The 22,500-nt window shown below is 42.8% G+C and overlaps 1 protein-coding gene across 1 annotated transcript in view; it reads left to right on the top strand.

Moving 5' to 3' along the window:
- Window positions 1-22,500, top strand: part of LOC310777972 (uncharacterized protein) — a gene marked incomplete at both ends in the record, with an annotated part of 213,144 nt that overhangs the window by 86,628 nt on the left and 104,016 nt on the right. Inside the window, one exon of the mRNA XM_083638303.1 lies at window positions 7,782-7,911. Coding sequence (XP_083494429.1) covers window positions 7,782-7,911 — 130 coding nt within the window. The remainder of the gene's footprint in view (window positions 1-7,781; window positions 7,912-22,500) is intronic.

A 22,500-nucleotide genomic window follows, 5' to 3' on the forward strand; every position in this document is an offset into this window, starting at 1 on the left:
TCCTCCTCCTCCCCTCCTCCTCCTCCTCCTGCCTCCTCCTCCTCTCCTCCTCCTGCCTCCTCCTCCTCCTCCTCCTCCTCCCCTCTCCTCCTCCTCCTCCTCCTCCCCTCTCTTCCTCCTCCTCCTCCTCTCCGCCTCCTCCTCCTCCCTCCTCCTCCTCCTCCTTATCCTCCCCTCCTCCTCCTCCTCTCCTCCTCCTCCCCTCTCCTCCTCCTCCTCCTCTCCTCCTCCTCCCTCCTCCTCCTCCTCCTCTCCTCTCTGTGCATTGGACTGCCTTTTCCCCCTCACTTGGTTAAAAACAGTGGTGGCACATGAGCACTGTGAAGCTCAGGCTCCAGAATCGATGGTGTGGTTATTTTTGTGCTGCTCTTGGCATCCAGCAGACTGTGTGTGTGTGTGTGTGTGTGTGTGTGTGTGTGTGTGTGTGTGTGTGTGGTGTGTGTGTGTGTGTGTGTGTGTGTGTGTGTGTGTGTGTGTGTGTGTGTGTGTGTGTGTGTGTGTGTGTCTATGTCTGTATGTGTGTATCATGTTGCTGAACACATAGGCTACATAGGCATGCAGGTATAGGTGTTCATGTGTCTGCTTTTGTGAGAGCAGTACATACTGTAGTTCTTTTGTGAGAGCAGTATGTACTGTAGTTCTTTTGTGAGAGCAGTAGTATGTACTGTAGTTCTTTCATGAGAGCAGTATGTACTGTAGTTCTTTTGTGAGAGCAGTATGTACTGTAGTTCTTTCATGAGAGCAGTATGTACTGTAGTTCTTTCATGAGAGCAGTATGTACTGTAGTTCTTTCATGAGAGCAGTATGTACTGTAGTTCTTTCATGAGAGCAGTACATACTGTAGTTCTTTCATGAGAGCAGTACGTACTGTAGTTCTTTTGTGAGAGCAGTACATACTGTAGTTCTTTCATGAGAGCAGTATGTACTGTAGTTCTTTTGTGAGAGCAGTATGTACTGTAGTTCTTTCATGAGAGCAGTATGTACTGTAGTTCTTTTGTGAGAGCAGTACATACTGTAGTTCTTTTGTGAGAGCAGTACATACTGTAGTTCTTTCATGAGAGCAGTATGTACTGTAGTTCTTTTGTGAGAGCAGTACATACTGTAGTTCTTTCATGAGAGCAGTACGTACTGTAGTTCTTTTGTGAGAGCAGTATGTACTGTAGTTCTTTTGTGAGAGCAGTACATACTGTAGTTCTTTCATGAGAGCAGTATGTACTGTAGTTCTTTTGTGAGAGCAGTACGTACTGTAGTTCTTTTGTGAGAGCATGCAGTACGTACTGTAGTTCTTTCATGAGAGCAGTATGTACTGTAGTTCTTTCATGAGAGCAGTATGTACTGTAGTTCTTTTGTGAGAGCAGTATGTACTGTAGTTCTTTTGTGAGAGCAGTACATACTGTAGTTCTTTTGTGAGAGCAGTATGTACTGTAGTTCTTTTGTGAGAGCAGTACGTACTGTAGTTCTTTTGTGAGAGCAGTACATACTGTAGTTATTTTGTGAGAGCAGTATGTACTGTAGTTCTTTTGTGAGAGCAGTACATACTGTAGTTCTTTTGTGAGAGCAGTATGTACTGTAGTTATTTTGTGAGAGCAGTATGTACTGTAGTTCTTTTGTGAGAGCAGTATGTACTGTAGTTCTTTTGTGAGAGCAGTATGTACTGTAGTTCTTTTGTGAGAGCAGTACGTACTGTAGTTCTTTTGTGAGAGCAGTATGTACTGTAGTTCTTTTGTGAGAGCAGTATGTACTGTAGTTCTTTTGTGAGAGCAGTATGTACTGTAGTTCTTTTGTGAGAGCAGTATGTACTGTAGTTCTTTCATGAGAGCAGTATGTACTGTAGTTCTTTTGTGAGAGCAGTACATACTGTAGTTCTTTTGTGAGAGCAGTATGTACTGTAGTTCTTTTGTGAGAGCAGTATGTACTGTAGTTCTTTTGTGAGAGCAGTATGTACTGTAGTTCTTTTGTGAGAGCAGTATGTACTGTAGTTCTTTTGTGAGAGCAGTACGTACTGTAGTTCTTTTGTGAGAGCAGTACTTTCCTGGACTGCGCGGAGAATAGCCTACTCTCTGCGCTGGGGCGTACGCCTGGCGTAGTGTTTTTTTTTGCGCTAAAGCTGTGTTCACACCAAGATATTTATTATTCGCTCTGCCGCTTGATTCAACCCTTTGGAATCGCTCTGTCGCTCTGTTTAAATCGCTCATCAACAGGCACACGAAATGACGGACATGTGGGGGCTATAACGTTACGCAATGTCATGATATTTGTCCACTACGAGCCACCGTCATTGTTTACAAGCTAAAGCCTATCAGCGTGCTCCTAATGCGAGCTCCATACCGGTAGGACAGACTTCACTTCATGTCAGCTGTCAGCCTGTCAATCAGCTGTCAATTCGGTTTGTTGCCACACAATAAACCAGCGGTTTGTTCCAAGCCAGTGTGATCCTTGACTCGCTCTCACACGGCAGCCAATCAGCGTTGAGCAGCGAGCGACTGATGGCAGCGTATTTTCGCTCGAGTTGGGATATTTCATCTGGGGCGACGAGCGTATTTTCTCCCTGTCGCTCTGTCTCTGCCGCTCGGACGCCCAGCGATTTTTCTCCCAGGCGAATATACGCTCAATTGCTCGTTTGCATTGACTTTGTATGTAAACTCGACGCCAGCGAAAAACTTTAATATGTCGGTGTGAACGCAGCTTAAGACCAGCTATTTGGTGGCGTTAAAATTGAGACACCCAAGGCCCCTTTTTATAACACATTGCGCTGGAACGCCTATTTTGGCACGGGCAACGCCCAAACCTCTCTTTGCGCTCGGAACATAGCGACGGTATCTTCGCCAGAGCACAAAATGGCACTTGCGGGAGACAGATGATAGGCTAGAGGCCCACGGACACGCCTGGGCCACGCCTACACCTGTGTCTGCGCTTAGATCCCAGCGCAAAACTGGACAGTGGAGGCAGAGGATAGCTTAAGACGCTGGGAAGATAGCAATAAGAGAAGTTAGGCATAGCAGCGGCAAGCTAAAACAGGAAGTTGGGTTGTTCTGCCTTCAGAGTAAAAGCGTAAATTCTCACTTATGAAAAAAAGAAGAAAAAAAATAGCTCTGCAGGGCAACAAATGTTTAGAGAAGTATAATAGTATAAAAAATCGAAAACGAAATCGAAAATCGAGTTCTGAGAGAAAAAATCATCAATTTTATTTTTAGGCAAAATCGAACAGCCCTACTGTACATACATGTATTTCTGTGCACATCTCTGCACATGATCAGGCACATACTTCTGGGATGTATACTGTTCTAACAGTAATGTGTTCATGTGATTAGAAAACACTGCACATTTTGTACGTACAGAACAGTTGTGAAATCTTATAATGTGGATAGCCAGTGAAGCACACTTGCTCAGCCTTCATAAATGTTCTTGCACGGGACTGTAAGTGTACATTTCTAAACTGCAAATGAGTACATATGTAATTCTGCCAATAGTAATGAGAACTCTCTCCGGCAAATATGAGTGGATTTCATGCAAATGCTGCATCCACTGTATAATCCTCATTATAATGATGTATCTGTTGTACGTTTATCTACAGTCTATTCTTTGCCACTGCAGTGGCCTCATTATTACCCCTTGGAGATTTATGAAGTTCAAATCATTTGACCTCGGAGCAAGTTCAAACTGACATTAAGAATGATTTGGAAATGCCTAATTAACCGACGTCTGTTCAAAAAGAGCAGGGATGTCTGCTGCTACAACGTGCTTAATTAACGCCCAGAAGCACACAAAGAAACGAAGGCGCTTCTGCCCTGCGCCTTCATCTGCTCAAACATCTCACATGTCTGCTGCTGTGTATCCAATAAGCATCTTCACTTATGTTGTGAGGGCGGGACTTTGGCCCTTCCTCTTTTTGGATTCATTACGTCCAAACGTTTTGAGTTCAGCGAGCTTTTCTAATGATACACAGACATGCTGACATTTCTCAAAAAACCCTTCAATCGCACTTGAAGGGCTTCCGGTTGTGTATCAACATGGAACCTCCAACAATGGTACTCTGGTTACAGGTATATTTTCATATTTCATCATTATGTCAGTTTTCTTTTTTTCTTTTTTTACCAGTCAGTTAAACTCAAAATGTGACAAATGGAGCTTGAATGGCAGGAAAAGAGGAGCTTGCAGGGAAAGGAAAGGAATGGGAGGGAAAGAAGGGTTTGCTTTATAACTGTAAATGCAGACCAAAAAACAAAACGCTTTTTACATCGCCTACAAAGGCCTGTTAAGGTTGAAACAAATGTTGTGCTTTTCCAGTAATTGGGACCAAGTCTGATTTTGATCAGTCTTTTTTTGAACAGGGTGCAGCATGTGATGTCAGGGCTCAACTCATTTGAGAGAACGCTTCACATTCATTCAAAAAGAATCAAGGTAAAGTAAATCAAGGGCTTGGAAGGACTTGGCCTATGTGACATTTTGATTGAATTGAGTTCATGTTTTGCAATAACATCAACAAAAGAAATGTGACCCTATGCATCACAAACACGTGACATGGCATGATGTGCCTTAGCCTGGTGGTGTGACTGTGCCATTACATCATCACACACCTGAACATAGCTTCTGTATATCAAAGTAAAGGCCTTGATGCTATTTGCCTATAGCACTGTAAAGTGCAGGGTCTCCGAGCCTAAAAAATGTATGGCATCTTCTCAGTATCATCTTGTATGGCAATGGAATAGGGGATTGACCCTTGCATATATGGCATATGAGTACATACCTGGCAGTGCAAAGTATAAGTATGTACTTACAATAACAGTATTGTACAATGGCGTCCCTGTCCCTCCATAGTAGATCAGAATTTGAATGTGAAATGTAGTGTGCATCTGCAAATGTCTCGGCATTCTATCATATAGAAAACACAAATGATGACATAGCCGTGGCCGGAGGAGGCATTATGTTTTTGGGTTGTCCGTCCGTCCGATTCTTGTTAATGCGATATCTCAGGAACGCCTTGATGGACTTGCTTCAAATGTGGCTCAAACGTCCACTTGGCCTCAAGGATGGCTGGTCAAAGGTCAATGTTCAAGGCGGGTGGTTTACGACCATTTTCCATTTTGAAAACAATTATCCGTGTTGTTGAGGTACTCCCAAAACATTGCCTAAAGTTCCATACGGCTGAATGGCCACACCACTGCGCTGTAGGGGTGTAAAAAATAATCGATTATAAGATGCATCGCGATGCGGACATGCACGATTCTGCATCGATTCACAAATGTCAAAAATCGATTATTATTATTATTATTATTATTATTATTATTATTTTTTATTTTTTTATTTTTTTTAAATAATAAAATAAAATATAATGGAAGTACATGCAGTTGTTTATTTTAATTATGGATCATAATACAATGCAATTCCAAATGCACTTTTATTTTAAAAGTAGCCACACAGTGAGAAAAAAGAAAGTGAGAAAAAATAAATCATGTATTGGGGAAAAAAAGTGATGCATCGATTTATTACGATTATAATAATAATCGTAATCGAATCGAATCGTGAGGCCAGTGAAGATTCACAGCCCTACTGCGCTGTGGGCTTCAAGGTATTTGTGCTTGTATGAGTCTGGGACAGACATGGGATGTAGACTAGGGATGTTCATCAATTATCGAAAATCGATAATCGATCGTTAACACATTCAGTGCCAGCCATGTTTTCAATCCTGTGGGTAAGTTGTGCCAGGGGTGTTTTTGACGATTCTGGCTCATTTTACAACGGCCGAGGATTCTTTTCTGTTAAGAATTCATGAACACCAATCATCTAAAAATAACTAATAGAATGTGTGCTTTCTCTGTCTAAAAGAGTTAGTTTGCAGAGTTAGTAGTTATGTAGATATTAGCCGTTGAGTACAGCATGGTTTCAGCGTCTGGAAATTTATTCAGAGATAAATGGCTTTTTGTGAAACAGTCACTTTAACCATTCATTTTTGGCATCAGTAAGACCGTCAGACATTCTAAACAATAGTTTTGAACAGTAATTTCCTCCATAACAACAGGAAACACCCCTCTCATTCAAACTCCTCCCTCCGTGTGTCTTCTCCTCCTTCCTCCTGGCTGTACAGCGGGCGTGTCAGAAGCGCTTTTGCTGCTGCCTGCCTGTGTGCCTGCCTGCCTGCTTGCCTGCGTGCGGACGCTCCTTGTGCGAGTCAAGATGGGCCGGGGAATGCGTGGGCGATGGGCAGATGTTGATTCTGGCCTTTCTGAGGTGTTTCAAAGTGTGTTTCACCTATGATCTATTTTGCAAATCGCTCTCCGCTCTCTGTGTGCTGCTGCCGGTGCGCGGCCGCTCTCAGGCAAGACAAGTCTTGAATGGATTACTGTAAAATCGCCACGCCATTTCCTTGAACGGCTTGCTCCCGGCAGTTTTTTCTTTGATTTCGGTCGTCTGGGGGAGCACTGTCAACACTTAGTGGGTCGGTAAAATAGATTATACACATTATCTTGCTCCAATAGTGATCTCGAAGATGTAAAAGTTGTTGATTGATGTCCCACCGTCAAAAAAAAAAAATGTTTATGTAAGACGAGTAAACTCGGCTCTGGCACTTAAGCGTTGGATTATGTAAGACGAATTATTTCGGCTATGGCACTTAAGGTGTTAAGGATTGGAATCGATCCTGTGGCATTTGGATCGATTTTTTAATTATTAAAAAAAAAAAAAAAAAAATTTTTTTTTTTGGACTAGGTTTGGGTGGAATTCGTTCCTCCTCGCCCCACTCCATTGCACAGCCGACTAACGTGAGGCGGACCTTCATATAGTCTAGTTTTCTGGCTGGGCACGGGCCTTTGTGCCAACAAAACTGTTTTAAACATGAGAAATTCACACCGGCATGCGCCGGGGACAGCAGTGTTGGAGAGGAGACACATTGAAATAAAGAGTTCATTGAGGAGAACACGTTGTCTTTCGTATTTTCTGCCATAGGCATTCATTTTGTTTAAAAAAAAAAAAAAAAAAAATTGAAAATATTGAAAATTTTCTAAGTATTAATAAAATCGATAATCGATAATTGATCGTTAATTCTCACCGATTATCGATTTTGGAAAATTTTCAAAATGAACATCCCTAATGTAGACTGCTGACTTGTTGGAGGAGGCATGCAACCGCCATGCGCTATTTCTCGTTTGGGATTTGAAATGTTGATTGAACACAGCTTTTATCTGGGGATTTACATGCAAAATGGTGCACCTTTACCCATAAAATGGTGCACTAAAGCTGTCACTTGGCATGTCTTGAGCAGCTATGCATTCTGACGTGCGATGCAACATACTTCCTGCTTTTTATCATTGGGAAAGTGTAGCTTTTGAGCACATTATGCAATGTATGCTGTGCATCTATTTACAGTCGGCCTATAGCACTTTACATTTCTGACAGGAAACCTGGCAAAGCCCACTGACAGAGCCTGTCAGCTGCAAGAAAACCTGCAAAAACGTACTAACGTCAGAAAACCTGGCAACCCAGTGGACAGGTGGAGACAGGGGCAATTTAAATATTCTCCCCTGCACCGCTCCTGGCATGAGTCACAATCTCTTGTCTCTGCTAGTTTTTGTGTTGGCTGAAGGATGTATAGCCACATGTTGTGCCAACGCACAATCATCCATACACATCACATTATAGAGACAACGTAAACCACGGCTTGTCTATCCTGGATTCTCTTATCCTCATCTCCTCTCCTCTCCTCTCCTCTCCTCTCCTCTCCTCTCCTCTCCTCTCCTCTCCTCTCCTCTCCTCTCCTCTCCTCTCCTCTCCTCTCCTCTCCACAGTGCAACAACGATTATGTCCCGGTGTGCGGCTCCAACAATCAGAACTACCAGAACGAGTGTTTCCTGCGCAGGGACGCCTGCAAGCAGCAGTCGGAAGTGCTTATGGTTTCAGAAGGCGCCTGTCCGGCCGGTACGTACGTTTATTCCTATAAGACGCTCGCACAGATACACACACAAATACATAATATACAAGCAGACACAGACTCTGGTAGTTACTCAGGCAAGCATCAAAGTCCGCGCACGCGCACACACGCACACACACACGCATGCACGCACACGCACACGCACACACACACACGCGCACACACACACACACACACACACACACAGTGTCAGGTTGCTGTTCATGTCAGCCTCACACAATAAAAATCCATCTATACAGCAACTCCCAACGGATAGAAGTATTATTGTGCTCATTTCTAGGGGGGAGACTCTGGAGATGAAGCGCCACACTTTTTTGGAGTGTGACCAAACTCGGGCCAAAATTTGGCACGGCACTCTGTCGGGTCCCCAACAGCGCACCCACCGAGTTTGAAGTTGATCGAATGAACGCTTCTCGAGATAAGCTGCTTTTTGTGTGTTGCCAGTAGGTGGCGCTATGACTCTGCGCGTGTCCGAAATTGGGCACCGCACTCTGCTTTTTGTGTTGCCAGACGGTGGTGATCGGAGCAATGGTGTGCGAGTTATGGACATTTAAAAATCTAAAACCTTGCCGTAGCGCCCCCTATGGGCGTTTTTTTTTCTTCTTCTTTTTTCCGTTTTTCACCACGCCAGTGTCATGCCGTATATACGGCTCTCCAATTATAGTATAGGATGATGTGTGATTATATTATATAATATAATAATATATATTAGATTTGTACTTAAATCTTTTTGACTATGTGGTCCTTTAGCAACTGCTGTACAATATCACTAAAGTGCACACAATTGAGAAACATTGCAACACATATTTAAACTTTGGTCAGTAGATCTTGAGGCAGTCTTCCCAGGTTCAATCTTTTTTTTTTTTTTTTTTTTTTTCAAAGTTTTTTTATTTGTTTTCTGTATATTATACAAAATACAAAATACAAATTCAAATACACTTGACACTTTTAAACAAAAACCCATCCCACAAGAACCCCTGGCCTATTACACCACATACATACATCACAGTACCGTAAATTCCTGACTATAAGCCGCACCGGTGTATAAGCCGCACCTGCAAAGTTGACTATTTTTTTCTTATATAAGCCGCACCGGACTATAAGCCGCGGGTGTTTTAATGGTATTTTTATTTATTTATTTTTTATTGTGTTTTAATGTTTAATTACCATATGTAAGGGTTCATGCACAGAGGGGATTGTCGGGAAAGAGATGGCTGTTTGAGGAAGCTCCCATTTATTAACATTTCAACAAAACAACATAACACAACACCACCTGTGTTGTTTTTTACAGTGCACACAGTGCACACAGTGTCATACAGTGTCATACAGTGTGGTGAAAAGAGGGCAAGAGAGGAAATTAAAACTTATTATAGTTATATAGGATTTATAGTTAGAAAGAGTGCTAAAAAAGAGAGATTTTTTTTGTTTTTGTTTTTTTTGTTGAAAAAATCCATAGATAAGCCGCACCGTTATATAAGCCGCATGGGCCAAAAAAGGCCAAAAAACGGGAAAAAAGGTGCGGCTTATAGTCCGGAATTTACGGTATATCAATACACAAATACACACAAAAGAAAAAGAAAGAAAAGAAAAAACATACAACAACAAAAACAGATTAATGAAAATAAATATGAGAAAGGGGGGGGGGTAAATCTATATATTTGAAATGCTTTTAGCGTCCATTTTCTCTACCTGGTCCAGGACTGGCTGCCAGATGGTATAAAAGTCGAGGGCACAGCCCCTTGTAGCGTATCTGATTTTTTCTAGGGTTAGATGATACATGAGATCTCTGACCCAGTGATTGAAAGTTGGAGGAAACTTGTCTTTCCATTTAAGGAGTACAAGTCTTCTGGCCAGAAGTGTACCAAACGCTATCATCTTTTTACTGCATTGGTTGAGGGAGAGATCATGTGGTATCACACCAAAGATTGCAATTATGGCAAGAGGTTCAATGGATATTTCCAGTATATCAGAAAAGAATTTAAATATGGACTGCCAAAAATCTACTAATTTTGGGCAAAGCCAAAACATATGTGATAAAGTGGCTGGGGTTGTTTGACAGCGATCACAATTGGGATCCATGTCTGGTGTAAATTTGGCCAATCTCGCCCTGGACCAATGCAGTTCCCAGGTTCAATCTGACACAAACTACAACTTACGACAAGGACAATGTTTCTCATTGAAGAGATCCAGCTTTAATTTTTTCCTTTCATAAATATAAATGAAAAAAAGAAAGGACATTATGTGGCCAAGATGCACATTCAGCAATGCAGATGATGGCGCGAGTTAATCGTGTACTTTATTCAAATTCAATACAGTAAGCAGAATGGAACATGATGTCCGTGACGTTTTAGTTTTGTAGCATTTTAATTAATGTCAAACGGTATCTAGTGTAAGTACTGTATGTGCCAAATTGTCATAGGTAGTAAGTGGCATGCTGCCTCACTATAGGGCTTATTTAGCTGAGAGCCATGTTCAACACAGCAGAAAATTGAGCAACTCAACCACACATTTATTTAAATTCTAGACTTCTACTCGGTGGCCGTGGCAGTTTTCTACAGAATTGTGTTTTGTCTTTTGTGCTTTTATATTTTCAAGGAGCTTGTCAATGAATGCTAAATAGTGTAACAAGTAACTTCTCTGAGGATTATATCGGGATAAACCTCTTGAGATGTGTCGCCTCATTTTCTCTAATCAACACTAGCAGTGACAAAAGCATGGCACTGAAAACAATTTATATTGTATATTTACTTCATAAGAACTCATCGTCAGGAGGAAATAATTATTTTCTTGTTGGGTCTGATGTGATTTCATTTATTTTCCAACTTTTAAAACACATTAAGCATAATTATACAATATACACTACTTCATCTGTAAGCAGTAGTGTTCTAACCATGCTGATCATTCCCTAATGCGTAGCTAGAGGAGATCAAAATGGACTTTGTGGACCTATGGGAGAGGGACACAGAGTTGGCAGTGGAGGCAGAGGAGCGGGACGAGTGGAGGTTTTGGAGCAAAGACAGTCCACCTCAACGCTAATAGTTGATGTAGGCATTTGAGAACAGAGCTTAAAGTTGTAATGCAGAAGATTTCCGTGTTCTTGTCTCTGACAACACCTATACTATGGCCATGAGCAGTAATTGCAGGTGAGATCCGCACAGTGTGACGTGAAGGTTTTTTCTTCTTCTCCTTAATACATTCAAGTTGGCCAGTGGGGGCGGTAATGCAATACTTGCCAACTGCCACACAACTCAAAAGAAGAAGAAGTTGGTCAGCGGTGCGTTATTATGGATCCCACTGGAGATCGACACGTGGGCGGCTGGGCGGTGTGTGTGTGTGTGTGTGTGTGTGTGTGTGTGTGTGTGTGTGTGTGTGTGTGTGTGTGTGTGTGTGTGTGTGTGTGTGTGTGTGTGTGTGTGTGTGTGTGTGTGTGTGTGTGTGTGTGTGTGTGTGTGTGTGTGTGTGTGTGTGTGTGTGTGTGTGTGTGTGTGAGATTTGAGCTGTCAAAAGGGAACAAAAGGCTCGCTCCTGGCCAATCCCGGCGCTTGACTGCTGCGTAGGCGGGCGCAGGGTGTGTTCTGCCCAAATCTCCAGTGGGATCATAATAACGCGGAAACAACAGCAGCTGGTTCCTACTCGGCCTACCCTCTCTGGCGGGTGCTGGGTGATGGGAAACACGTCAAGAACTGTGCGCCGCTTGTGATATCTTTTTGTGTTTTGTGTTTTGGGGGCGGGGAAAGTTCAGACACAAGTTCAGACACAAGTTCATAAATGTTGCAATACAGAGAGATGCAAGGGCTTTCATCAATGGGCCATAGGCTCAATCACCATTGTGTTAACATTAGGGCTGGGTATCGCCACTGACCTCCCGATACGATACGATTCCGATACACAAGGTCCCAAGTCAATACGATTTCCGATACGATACGATTCGATATCGATATTTTAGTTACAATACCAGTTTTGCTTTGATAATGGAAGAGATTCTCAAAGAACGAATGCTGTAAATTGTACAAGGAACCCTCTAACCTGGTGCATTATTAAAAAATATCAATATTTACATTAAGAATTAACCATAAAGCAAGCAGTTACATCATGTAATTATTTTTTATTTAAACATGACCAACATACCGTAGTCATTCAACATCTTATCTTTCTTTACAGTCTTCTGTCTCTTTCTTTACAGTCTTCTGTGAGAAGCCAAACAAATTTAGATTTCCACTATACAACAGAATCATTGAACAGCAGCATGTTGTAAACAGTGTTTCATAAAGTATAAATGCTTTGTAAATAAAATAAAATAAAATTAAATACAGCTCATGAACATTTCCAGTTGACAAACATTATAGTGCAAACAGATTTGAGCTCTGTACATCTGGCTCATGGTGCATGCACAATGCACATGTACAGTAGCCTACTATTTATGTTTTTGTTTCAACTACAAACATAAATAAACGTCAACTTGAAACTATGTTTTAACTACCACACAGCCTATAATATTATAGCCGATGTTTATTATTATTATTATTATTATTATTATTATTATTATTTTTTTTTTTTTTTTTTTTTTTGCATTTTAAAAGATCGATACTGGGATTTATGTATCGATACTTGTTCCTTCACATGAATATCGATTCAATATCGATATATCGATTTTTTTAACCCAGCCCTAGTTAACATGAACATTGTGTTGGTGATATATAGTGACTTTACAGACATTTCTTTACATGAAAAATCTTCCAGATTATTAAAGAAGGCAGTGAAGACTATTTCCGAGTTAGAGGTAGGAAACTTTGCGGTCGGAACCAACCGGTGAGTGGCTGTAACTGAGAAGAATACTGACTGGGATACAAAGTCACTGAAGTAAATACTTTACAGTGTACCAGGGAGGATTTGTGTTTGCTGGTGTGTGTTTGTCAGTTTATTGGTATATTAGTTTGTTAGCGTTTGTTTGTCATATGTTTGCTGATTTACTGTATTGGTTTATTGACATGCTGATGTCTTTGCTAGCTCTCTACTGCTGCTATGTTGTTTGCGGGTGGTGTGTGTTGGCTGGTAATGCTATATTAGCTTGTTAGCAGAGCTGCAACCATTAGCCGATTAGTTGATTAGTATTCCCCCACTTTTTAGTCATATCCCTGCTGGCATATTGGTTTTCGTAGTTTGTAGCAGAACATTGGTCAATTCCGGTCACTCTTGGCTAAATCTCGACACACAAACACTCTGTTGTGTTCAAGTGATGTGAGACATATTTGAGAAGATACAATCTTAAATTTCAACAATATGCGTATATATTTAGACACATCAAAGCAATCGGATATTTCACATACACGCAAACAAGGACCTGCGACTGCCGACTGAAAAGTTGAAATATCGAAATTCTATCTGAAGACGGGAGTTATATGACAAGTGATGGCACAGCTAAGGTAGCAGTGGTGCATAGTCATATGCCGTTCTCAGCACTTGCTATTATCTTACAGTACGTGATTATGTTTACTGTTTGCTGAATACAATTTGAGTTCTTAACTGCTGAGCGGACTGCTTCAGCCTGAAAGGTTCAGCTGCCCCGTTAGCCCGTTGTTAGCCGTCAGCCCGTTGTTGAGAACAATAGCAAGTTTAGAAATGATTGGGTGATGTTGTGAGCTACAAATAAGCCTGACTGTACGTATGGGGTTGTCTGTGTGTTTATGTTGGATTTTGATGTTTTCCCTGCGTTATTGGACGGCATGGTTACTGGTTAGTACTGTTGCCTCACAGCAAGAAGGTCCCGGGTTCGAACCCCGGTCTGTCCCAGGTCCTTTCTGTGTGGAGTTTGCATGTTCTCCCCGTGTTCGTGTGGGTTTTCTCCGAGTGCTCCGGTTTCCTCCCACCATCAAAGACATGTATGTTATAGGGTTAATACTCCTGTCAGTGCCCCTGACTAGAAGAACTGGAGTTGGTCCCTGGGCGCTGCACTGCGGCTGCCCACTGCTCCTAGTTCTAGGAGGGGTTCCTAGTAGAGGATGGGTCAAATGCAGAGGATGAATTTCTCCATGGGGATAAATAAAGTACAACTTAAAAAAACAACTTATTGCACAAGAGAAAACAAGTAATGATTATTGCTGCGGGGTATATGCAGTAGGAGTAGGAGATTGAAGAAAGTAAAAAGTGTGGGAACTGTTGTATTAATACATTCTTATAGGTAGAGTACTACTGTAGAACTTAGATCATTTATGAAAGTCCTACATGTTGATGACTGAGCATAAGTGACACATAGCTGAGCCAGAGTTTTGCCAACAAGCAGCATTTGTTAATAATGAGATTTGAGAAATAGCGTGCTCTGATGGGGAGGTGATGGCATAAGACATTTTATTATAAAAAAAAACATTTGCAATGTTTTGGAAGTAACTAGCCTAATTGCTATTTTTATTTGTAATAAAATTTCAAAATGATCAAATCTGCACAAAAGCAGGTGGTGTCTATGCCTTCCCCTTTTCGCTGTTTGATTTGAACAGGTATTATACTTAGGTTTAACAAATTTATACTTATTGGAAAGTGTCGCTCAACACATGGTCGCCGACAATAAATAAAGTGCCGCTCGTGTTGCTGCATTTATGCTTCTCTCCTCGGCTCAACCAACGGTCGCGTGACACCCGAACGCTTTTGACCGAGAACTAGTGCAGACAGCCAAGAGAGGGAATACACAGTGAAACCATGTCGGAGGCAAGATGTAACGTACTTGGCTGCAGCCGCATATAAACGACACACAACCACACAACTCACCTCCTCTCTCTCTGGGAAATTGGTCACGATGTTCTTTGTGATTTTCATGAAGTCATACATCAAGGACAGGCTGATAAAAATAGCGGGGACACGTTCATTCATTTCAATCGAGGGAAAACCAAAACAAGGAAGTCAAACGCGCGACACTAGAAATGTCACTAGGTAGCAGACACCTCTTGCCGACACTTGAAAGTGTCAATTCAAGTCGTCATTTCTGTCGGTGATGGTTTCAAAAGTGTCGACAGACAAAGCATGAATTGGGCTTAAGTAATGCATTTCATAATCATAATCAAAATCTTCAAAAAGCATTCTATACGGCACACGCACATGCTTTGTTTACAATGATCAAGTACAGTCAATATTGAGGGTGATATTTTTTTAATACTTTTTAACCAGGACTCAATTTGATGGACAAAATGTATGTAAAATGGAAACTGTTACTGTGCGTTCAGACCAAGGCAAAAAAAAAAAAAAGTTTGTTTGACCGCACAAATTATTCTGCAAAGTTGTTAAAGTTCCACTTGAGCGAATGGGCGACGAGGCGAATATCATGTCATCCGCACCGCGTCTACTCGCGTGTATTGAGTTTGTATGTAATCTGGTGTGATCGCACAATTGAACCTATAATACTACTATACCAGCTGCTGTAACAAAAGAAAAGGAAAACCCATCGGCATGGCAGATACGGCTCATAGACAATCAGCGATCGGCAGCCAAAAAAAAACAACAACACACGATCAGAGCATCCCCAACCATATTGACGAGTCATGTTATGAATAGCGTATGTCATTGGTTCCCAAACTGTGGTCCGCGGGGCTCCGCATGGTGGTCCGCCAGATAATTGCTTTTTTTTTTTTTTTTTTTTTTTTTTAACTACAGAAAACAGTTTTTACATACACATTAACCCTTAGGAGTAGCTGGATTGGGCCGATCATAAATATCGCGATATTTGGGAAATATCCCAATTCTCCAGCAGGCTCAGTTTTAAAGCCAGAGTGAAGTTTCTGGTATCATATGAAACTAGAAGACTTAAGGAATCGATTTGTACCAACCATGACATGCTAGTTCATCAGCCCCTGATGAACTAGCTGATCATCAGGAAGGTAGCTAAATAACGTTCCAAAGTGAGGCTAAATTTTGGCAAGGGGAAAAACATTTTCAAAGGGGTCCTCTTTTTCACAGCCTAATGTTGGCAGGTGTGTGTGTGTGTGTGTGTGTGTGTGTGTGTGTGTGTGTGTGTGTGTGTGTGTGTGTGTGTCTGTGTGTGTCTGTGTGTGTCCCCGTTTTGAACCAGTTTTAATAGCCTTATATTGTAATTTAGCCTTTCTGCTGCTATTGCATGGTTAAATCAGCTAATTTTATTTTATGGGGGGGGGGGGGGGGGTTATACGCAGTGGAAGTGGTCCCTGGGAAATCTGGTTTGGTACATAGTGGTACTTGGATGGAAAGGTTTGGGCACCCTCTGGCATGTGTGAATCACAGATAGTAGCCTACTGCAGGCTTCATCCTGACAGGCAGCAGGATCAACTCCATTAGAGGAGCTCAGCAGGCTGCACATTGGAAGGAAACGCATGTGGAGGAGATGGAAGGGAAAGTGCTACTGCAGCAACACGATAAGTCTGTGTTAGTTAGGCCACAGGGGCGTGTGCACACGGACACATAAGTCTGTGTTAGTTAGGCCACAGGGGCGTGTGCACACGGACACATAAGTCTGTGTTAGTTAGGCCACAGGGGCGTGTGCACACGGACACATAAGTCTGTGTTAGTTAGGCCACAGGGGCGTGTGCACACGGACACATAAGTCTGTGTTAGTTAGGCCACAGGGGCGTGTGCACACGGACACATAAGTCTGTGTTAGTTAGGCCACAGGGGCGTGTGCACACGGACACATAAGTCTGTGTTAGTTAGGCCACAGGGGCGTGTGCACACGGACACATAAGTCTGTGTTAGTTAGGCCACAGGGGCGTGTGCACACGGACACATAAGTCTGTGTTAGTTAGGCCACAGGGGCGTGTGCACACGGACACATAAGTCTGTGTTAGTTAGGCCACAGGGGCGTGTGCACACGGACACATAAGTCTGTGTTAGTTAGGCCACAGGGGCGTGTGCACACGGACACATAAGTCTGTGTTAGTTAGGCCACAGGGGCGTGTGCACACGGACACATAAGTCTGTGTTAGTTAGGCCACAGGGGCGTGTGCACACGGACACATAAGTCTGTGTTAGTTAGGCCACAGGGGCGTGTGCACACGGACACATAAGTCTGTGTTAGTTAGGCCACAGGGGCGTGTGCACACGGACACATAAGTCTGTGTTAGTTAGGCCACAGGGGCGTGTGCACACGGACACATAAGTCTGTGTTAGTTAGGCCACAGGGGCGTGTGCACACGGACACATTCAGTTTCAGTCACATGAAAGATACCCCCCCCTCATGTTTATGAAAATTGCAATAGTTTATCGACAGAGAGGCGTATCTTCTGTGCGCTAAAGCTTAATTTATACTTATTAGAAAGTGTCGCTCAGCACATGGTCGCAGACGAAAAAGAAAGTGTCGCTCATGGTGTTGCATTTATACTTCAGTGAATGTTCGCCTCTGTTCAACGGTCACGTGACACCCGAACGTGCTGCAGACAGCCAAGAGAAGAGAGGGAATGGAATGCACAGTGAAACCACCTCGGAGGCAAGATGTAACGTACTTGACTGCAGCCGCATATAAACGACACACAACTCACCTCCTCTCGCTCTGGGAAATGCACAATGTTCTTTGTGATTTTCACGAAGTCACACATCAAGGACAGGCTGATAAAAATAGCGGAGACACGTTCATTCATTTCAATCGAGTGACAACCAAAACAAGGAAGTCAAACGCGTGCCGTCTATATAGCCAATCAGACTTGTGCGATACTATGACGTAGTCAGCGACACTAGACATTTCACCAGGTAGCAGACACTGCTGCTCGCCGACACTTGAAAGTGTCGACTCAAGTCCTCATTTCTGTCGGCGACCGTTTCAAAAGTGTCAGCAGACTAAGCATAAATTGGGCTTAAGAGTTCATTTTGTAGTGCTGGTGCAAGAAAAGAGATATTGGTCTGACGCTGTCCTTGTTCTGTCTGTGATGCCAACGGGCCGGGAGAAACACCATCCCCTCCTTTCTGGGCTTCTCACTTTACATGTACAGTTACATTCTGATGCTCTCATCCAGAGCAACTTCAAAACAAGCTAACAGCAAACAAACAGGCCATCTCCCACCATGCAGGCCATGGGCCCCACCATGCAGGCCATGGGCCCCACCATGCAGGCCATGGGCCGCTCAGTCACAACATATTGTGCACGTCTCCCACCATGCAGGCCATGGGCCCCACCATGCAGGCCATGGGCCGCTCAGTCACAACATATTGTGCACGTCTCCCACCATGCAGGCCATGGGCCCCACCATGCAGGCCATGGGCCGCTCAGTCACAACATATTGTGCACGTCTCCCACCATGCAGGCCATGGGCCCCACCATGCAGGCCATGGGCCGCTCAGTCACAACATATTGTGCACGTCTCCCACCATGCAGGCCATGGGCCCCACCATGCAGGCCATGGGCCGCTCAGTCACAACATATTGTGCACGTCTCCCACCATGCAGGCCATGGGCCCCACCATGCAGGCCATGGGCCCCACCATGCAGGCCATGGGCCGCTCAGTCACAACATATTGTGCACATCTCCCACCATGCAGGCCATGGGCCGCTCAGTCACAACATATTGTGCATGTTTATGGGCTGGGAATGGTCCACTGAAGTGGAGCCGTCCGGTTTTGAAAGGTTCTTGTCAGGGAAATGGATCATAGTCAAGTGCGCAGGGAAAACCAAGAAAGTCCAGTCCATCGTATGCTGTGGCTTATAGCTGTCTTTCATTCAATCAGATAACACAAAGCAGGCAAACAAACAGCATTCATTGTACATGTAAGGTTCTCTTCCTCCACTGTTTCCATGAAGACTAGAGTGCTAAAGTATTAGTAAAGTAATACTTTATTATTATAAAGTATTATCATTTGCCCATATCAGGACGCTTCTGCCTACGTCATTTTGTAATCGTTATTCCGTTTTAGACCCGGCAGTAGATTACTCCTCCAACCTTTAACAGCTGTTTTCAAGCAAAAAAAACCAAACAAACTGTTATAAAGTTTTCATATTTTTTCGGATGAGAACATAACATTCCAAATATGTGACCAGTTCATCAGAATAACGGCTACAGAATTTGGACATTTTTAACGAGCAGCGAGGACTGAGAGCGCTGGCTGTGTGACCGGTCGGACTAGCTAGTATCTGTCAGCCCAGCTACTACTGACAATGAGAAAACACTGTCGACGTGCTTTTGTAACTAACGTTAAACGCCGACCGGGTACAGCCATCGGCTCCTCGCAGCAGTAACACTATGAACATGTAACTGAAGGTGGCCGCAGTGTAGCTTCTAGGGCTGTGGCGATTCACTTATCTCCCGATTCGATACTATCACGATTCTTGTGTGCCGATTCGATTTATATTGCGATTCTTAAGTATTGCGATTCTGCGATTATTGCGATTCGATATTACGATTTATTGCGATTTTTGTTTATTTTTTTCTTTTCTTTTTTCAGTTTGTTTGCTTTTTACACTAGATTAGAACATGGGAAAAGTTGAATCATACACTAGAGACTGTATATTATATCATGAGTAGGGCTGGGCGATATAGTTAAAAACAGGGGCGGACTGGGATCATAATTCAGGCCGGGCATTAGATACCAAGCAGGCCAGGCCGATATGGGCCGACGCGCGTGAAATTTGGGCCGTTTGAAGCCCAATTTGGGCCGTTTGAAGTCCAATTTTACAATGAGATGCACCCACTTTAACCCTGAAGTGTAAGTATTACTTCAGACTAACTAATAAAGTAATAAAACCACTATTAAACCAGTAGGCAGCGTCTGGCCTGCTGTTCAGTGAGTGGCCTGACTGCAAGCACACAAAAAAAAAAAAAAAAATTGCGATTATCGATTCTGGAATAAAAGATCGATTCAAAAAATCGTGACATTAAAAATCGCGATACTTAGGTGAATCGATTTTTTCCCCCACCCCTAGTAGCTTCTGAATGTTGCCAAACTTCATTCATGGAGTTTCCAATGCAACCGGCCGGCCGGCTATCGCTGAACCGGAAGAACAAGTACAATTGTGTCTGACACGGAGGAGAAAAAGTGGGCGTGGCAACATAAGGTGAATAGAGCAGTGGTGTGGTTTTGTATGTCGGATGACTGGCATGCTACTCTCGAATGCTTCCATGCAGCTGATCTGGTTTTAATTAGTCTGTGGTTATGTGATGTCTTAGACTCATTTCAACAATGAAGACTACCTCCCAGCCAACACCCAGCTCAACATTGCTATGCACGCCCCCTTTCATTCACAGTCACCCACGCTTTCCCTCTCTGGCAATAGCCAATCAGCTCAAGCCGTTCCTTTCGCTCGCTTTTCCGCTGAGCCTACGCGGTTGAGTGTATACTTTGTTGTTACGCCTCACTTGCGTTGTCACCATGCCACACAGTTGCTGTGATCGCCGTTGAAGCAGTTGTTTTCGCCCCACCTCCTCCTCCCCTGCCACCACCAACGCCGTGACTCCTGAAGAATTCTCTATGGGGGGGATTCTTTATCCTATACATCGCTAACGCCCTCCTCTCTCATCTCAGGAGGAGTGTCATCCTCTCATGAGTCATACGCCAAACCTAATTTGTTCATTGTATTATTCAAGTTTATTTGAACCTTCTTACTAGTCGCTCTTTATTGAAATACTGTACATTTGGGTGGGGAAAATGTGAGAAATTGAAAAGCAGCTTGTAAAAGCTAATATCTAACTGGGGTGTGAACTTCACTTGTTGAATATGGCATCATATCAACAAATGATGATAATCAGTAAATAAATTGAAAGGCCTGAGGGGAAACAGTTTTCCCAGGACATTCAAAATCTAATACGCAGCACATCGATGGCCAACAGACAAAAGAATAAACACAAATTAAAAGACTAAACATTTTGAACGAATTGAAATGCAAAAGGAGTAGACTGCCTGACTCTGTTAAAAAAAAGAAAAAACAAATTCGACATGATTTACCAAAGCACCTTGGGACACGGAGGTTTCAAGACTGAATGCCAAGGAGCCACAGTCCATTCACAGTTTATCTCCTGTTCCGAAATAATAGTTAATAGCTAATTGAGTTAGCTAATTGAGTTGCCAGCTGAAAAAAAACAAAGTGAAAGGTGTTTCATATATATAATATCTATTCAGAATGCTGTGAAATGCTGCTGCTGCACACACCTACTCAGGCTCTGGTCTGGAACAATGACAGCGTGATTATTTTGTGTCATTGGTTCTTTCTCCATTTGTGCCAGAATGACTTCTTTACCGAGTCATGACCCTGCAACACCCAATGGTAAATGGTAAATGGCCTGCATTTATATAGCGCTTTTATCCAAAGCGCTTTACAATCAGTAGATAGTCTACATTCACCCATTCATACACCGATGGCGGCAGGCTGCCACGCAGGGTGCCTACACACCATCGGGAGCAAGGAGGGTTAAGTGTCTTGCCCAAGGACACAACGACAGCAGCTGGGAGGGAGCGGGGATCGAACCGCCAACCCTTGTGTCATTGGCCGACCCGCTCTACCTCCTGAGCTAAAGCCGCCCCAGGGAAGCATCCTGAGGTCATGACCCTGCAACACCCAGGGAAGCATCCTGAGGATTGTTCACACTTTCATGAATGAGCAATCAACCATTATAATGTGTGTGTGTGTGTGTGTGTGTGTGTGTGTGTGTGTGTGTGTGTGTGTGTGTGTGTGTGTGTGTGTGTGTGTGTGTGTGTGTGTGTGTGTGTGTGCGTGTGCGTGCGTACTGTGTGCGTGCGTACTGTGTGTGTGTGTGTGTGCGTGCGTGCGTACTGTGTGCGTGCGTACTGTGTGTGTGTGTGTGTGTGTGTGAGTGTGTGTGTGTGTGTGTGTGTGTTAATCCCCATAGGGAAGTGCTAGGCCGCCTCCACAGGGAGAACAAAGTGCAGGGTCAGCTACAGAACAGAGGCGTCTACATGTATTTCAGAAGTATATTGCATTAATCTTTAAATTAATCTTGGAGGAAAAAAGGGGAGAAAAGCTTTTCCTTATGAGAAGAGATCTGAAAATGACAAGATCCTTTTCTCATCATATCAAGAATAGACTTCATTATTATGAGATAGCCTTGTGCTTTTCCCCCAAGATGAATGCAATAAGCTTCCATAGAAAGACGCCCAGACCAACACAATAGTCGAACAATGACCGTCTATCGTTGTAAAAGCACTGCTGTTTCTATAGGTTCTTTATGAAAGTGCAGAAAATTGAGACCAGTCAATGGTAAAAAATAAAATAAAAATTAATCCGAATAATCATAATCATTCTCAAGGCAGTTGATAGGGCTGTCAAAATTCCCCGCAAATCATATTCGTTCGAATATATTGGAATACTTTAAAAAAAAATATATATATATATATATATATATATATTTTTTTTTTTTTTTTTTTTATGTGTGCGTGTGTGCGTGGCAAGGCAAATTAATACAACCAGAGAGCTTATATAACTACTTGGTATATTTATTTGAACATTCCCCCCCATATTTATTCAGTCATAGTAGCCTACTAGTAGTAGCTTGTAATGTTTTTAAATAACCAGGCAAACGATGGCCAGGTATATACGGTATATATATTAAAATAATAATATATTCGAATATTAATTTTCATATTCGAATATTCTTTTAATCTTTATATTCGCATATATATATT

This window comes from Poromitra crassiceps (assembly GCF_964638095.1).
Source record: "Poromitra crassiceps genome assembly, chromosome: 6".
In the NCBI taxonomy this organism is placed as follows: Eukaryota; Metazoa; Chordata; class Actinopteri; order Beryciformes; family Melamphaidae; genus Poromitra; species Poromitra crassiceps.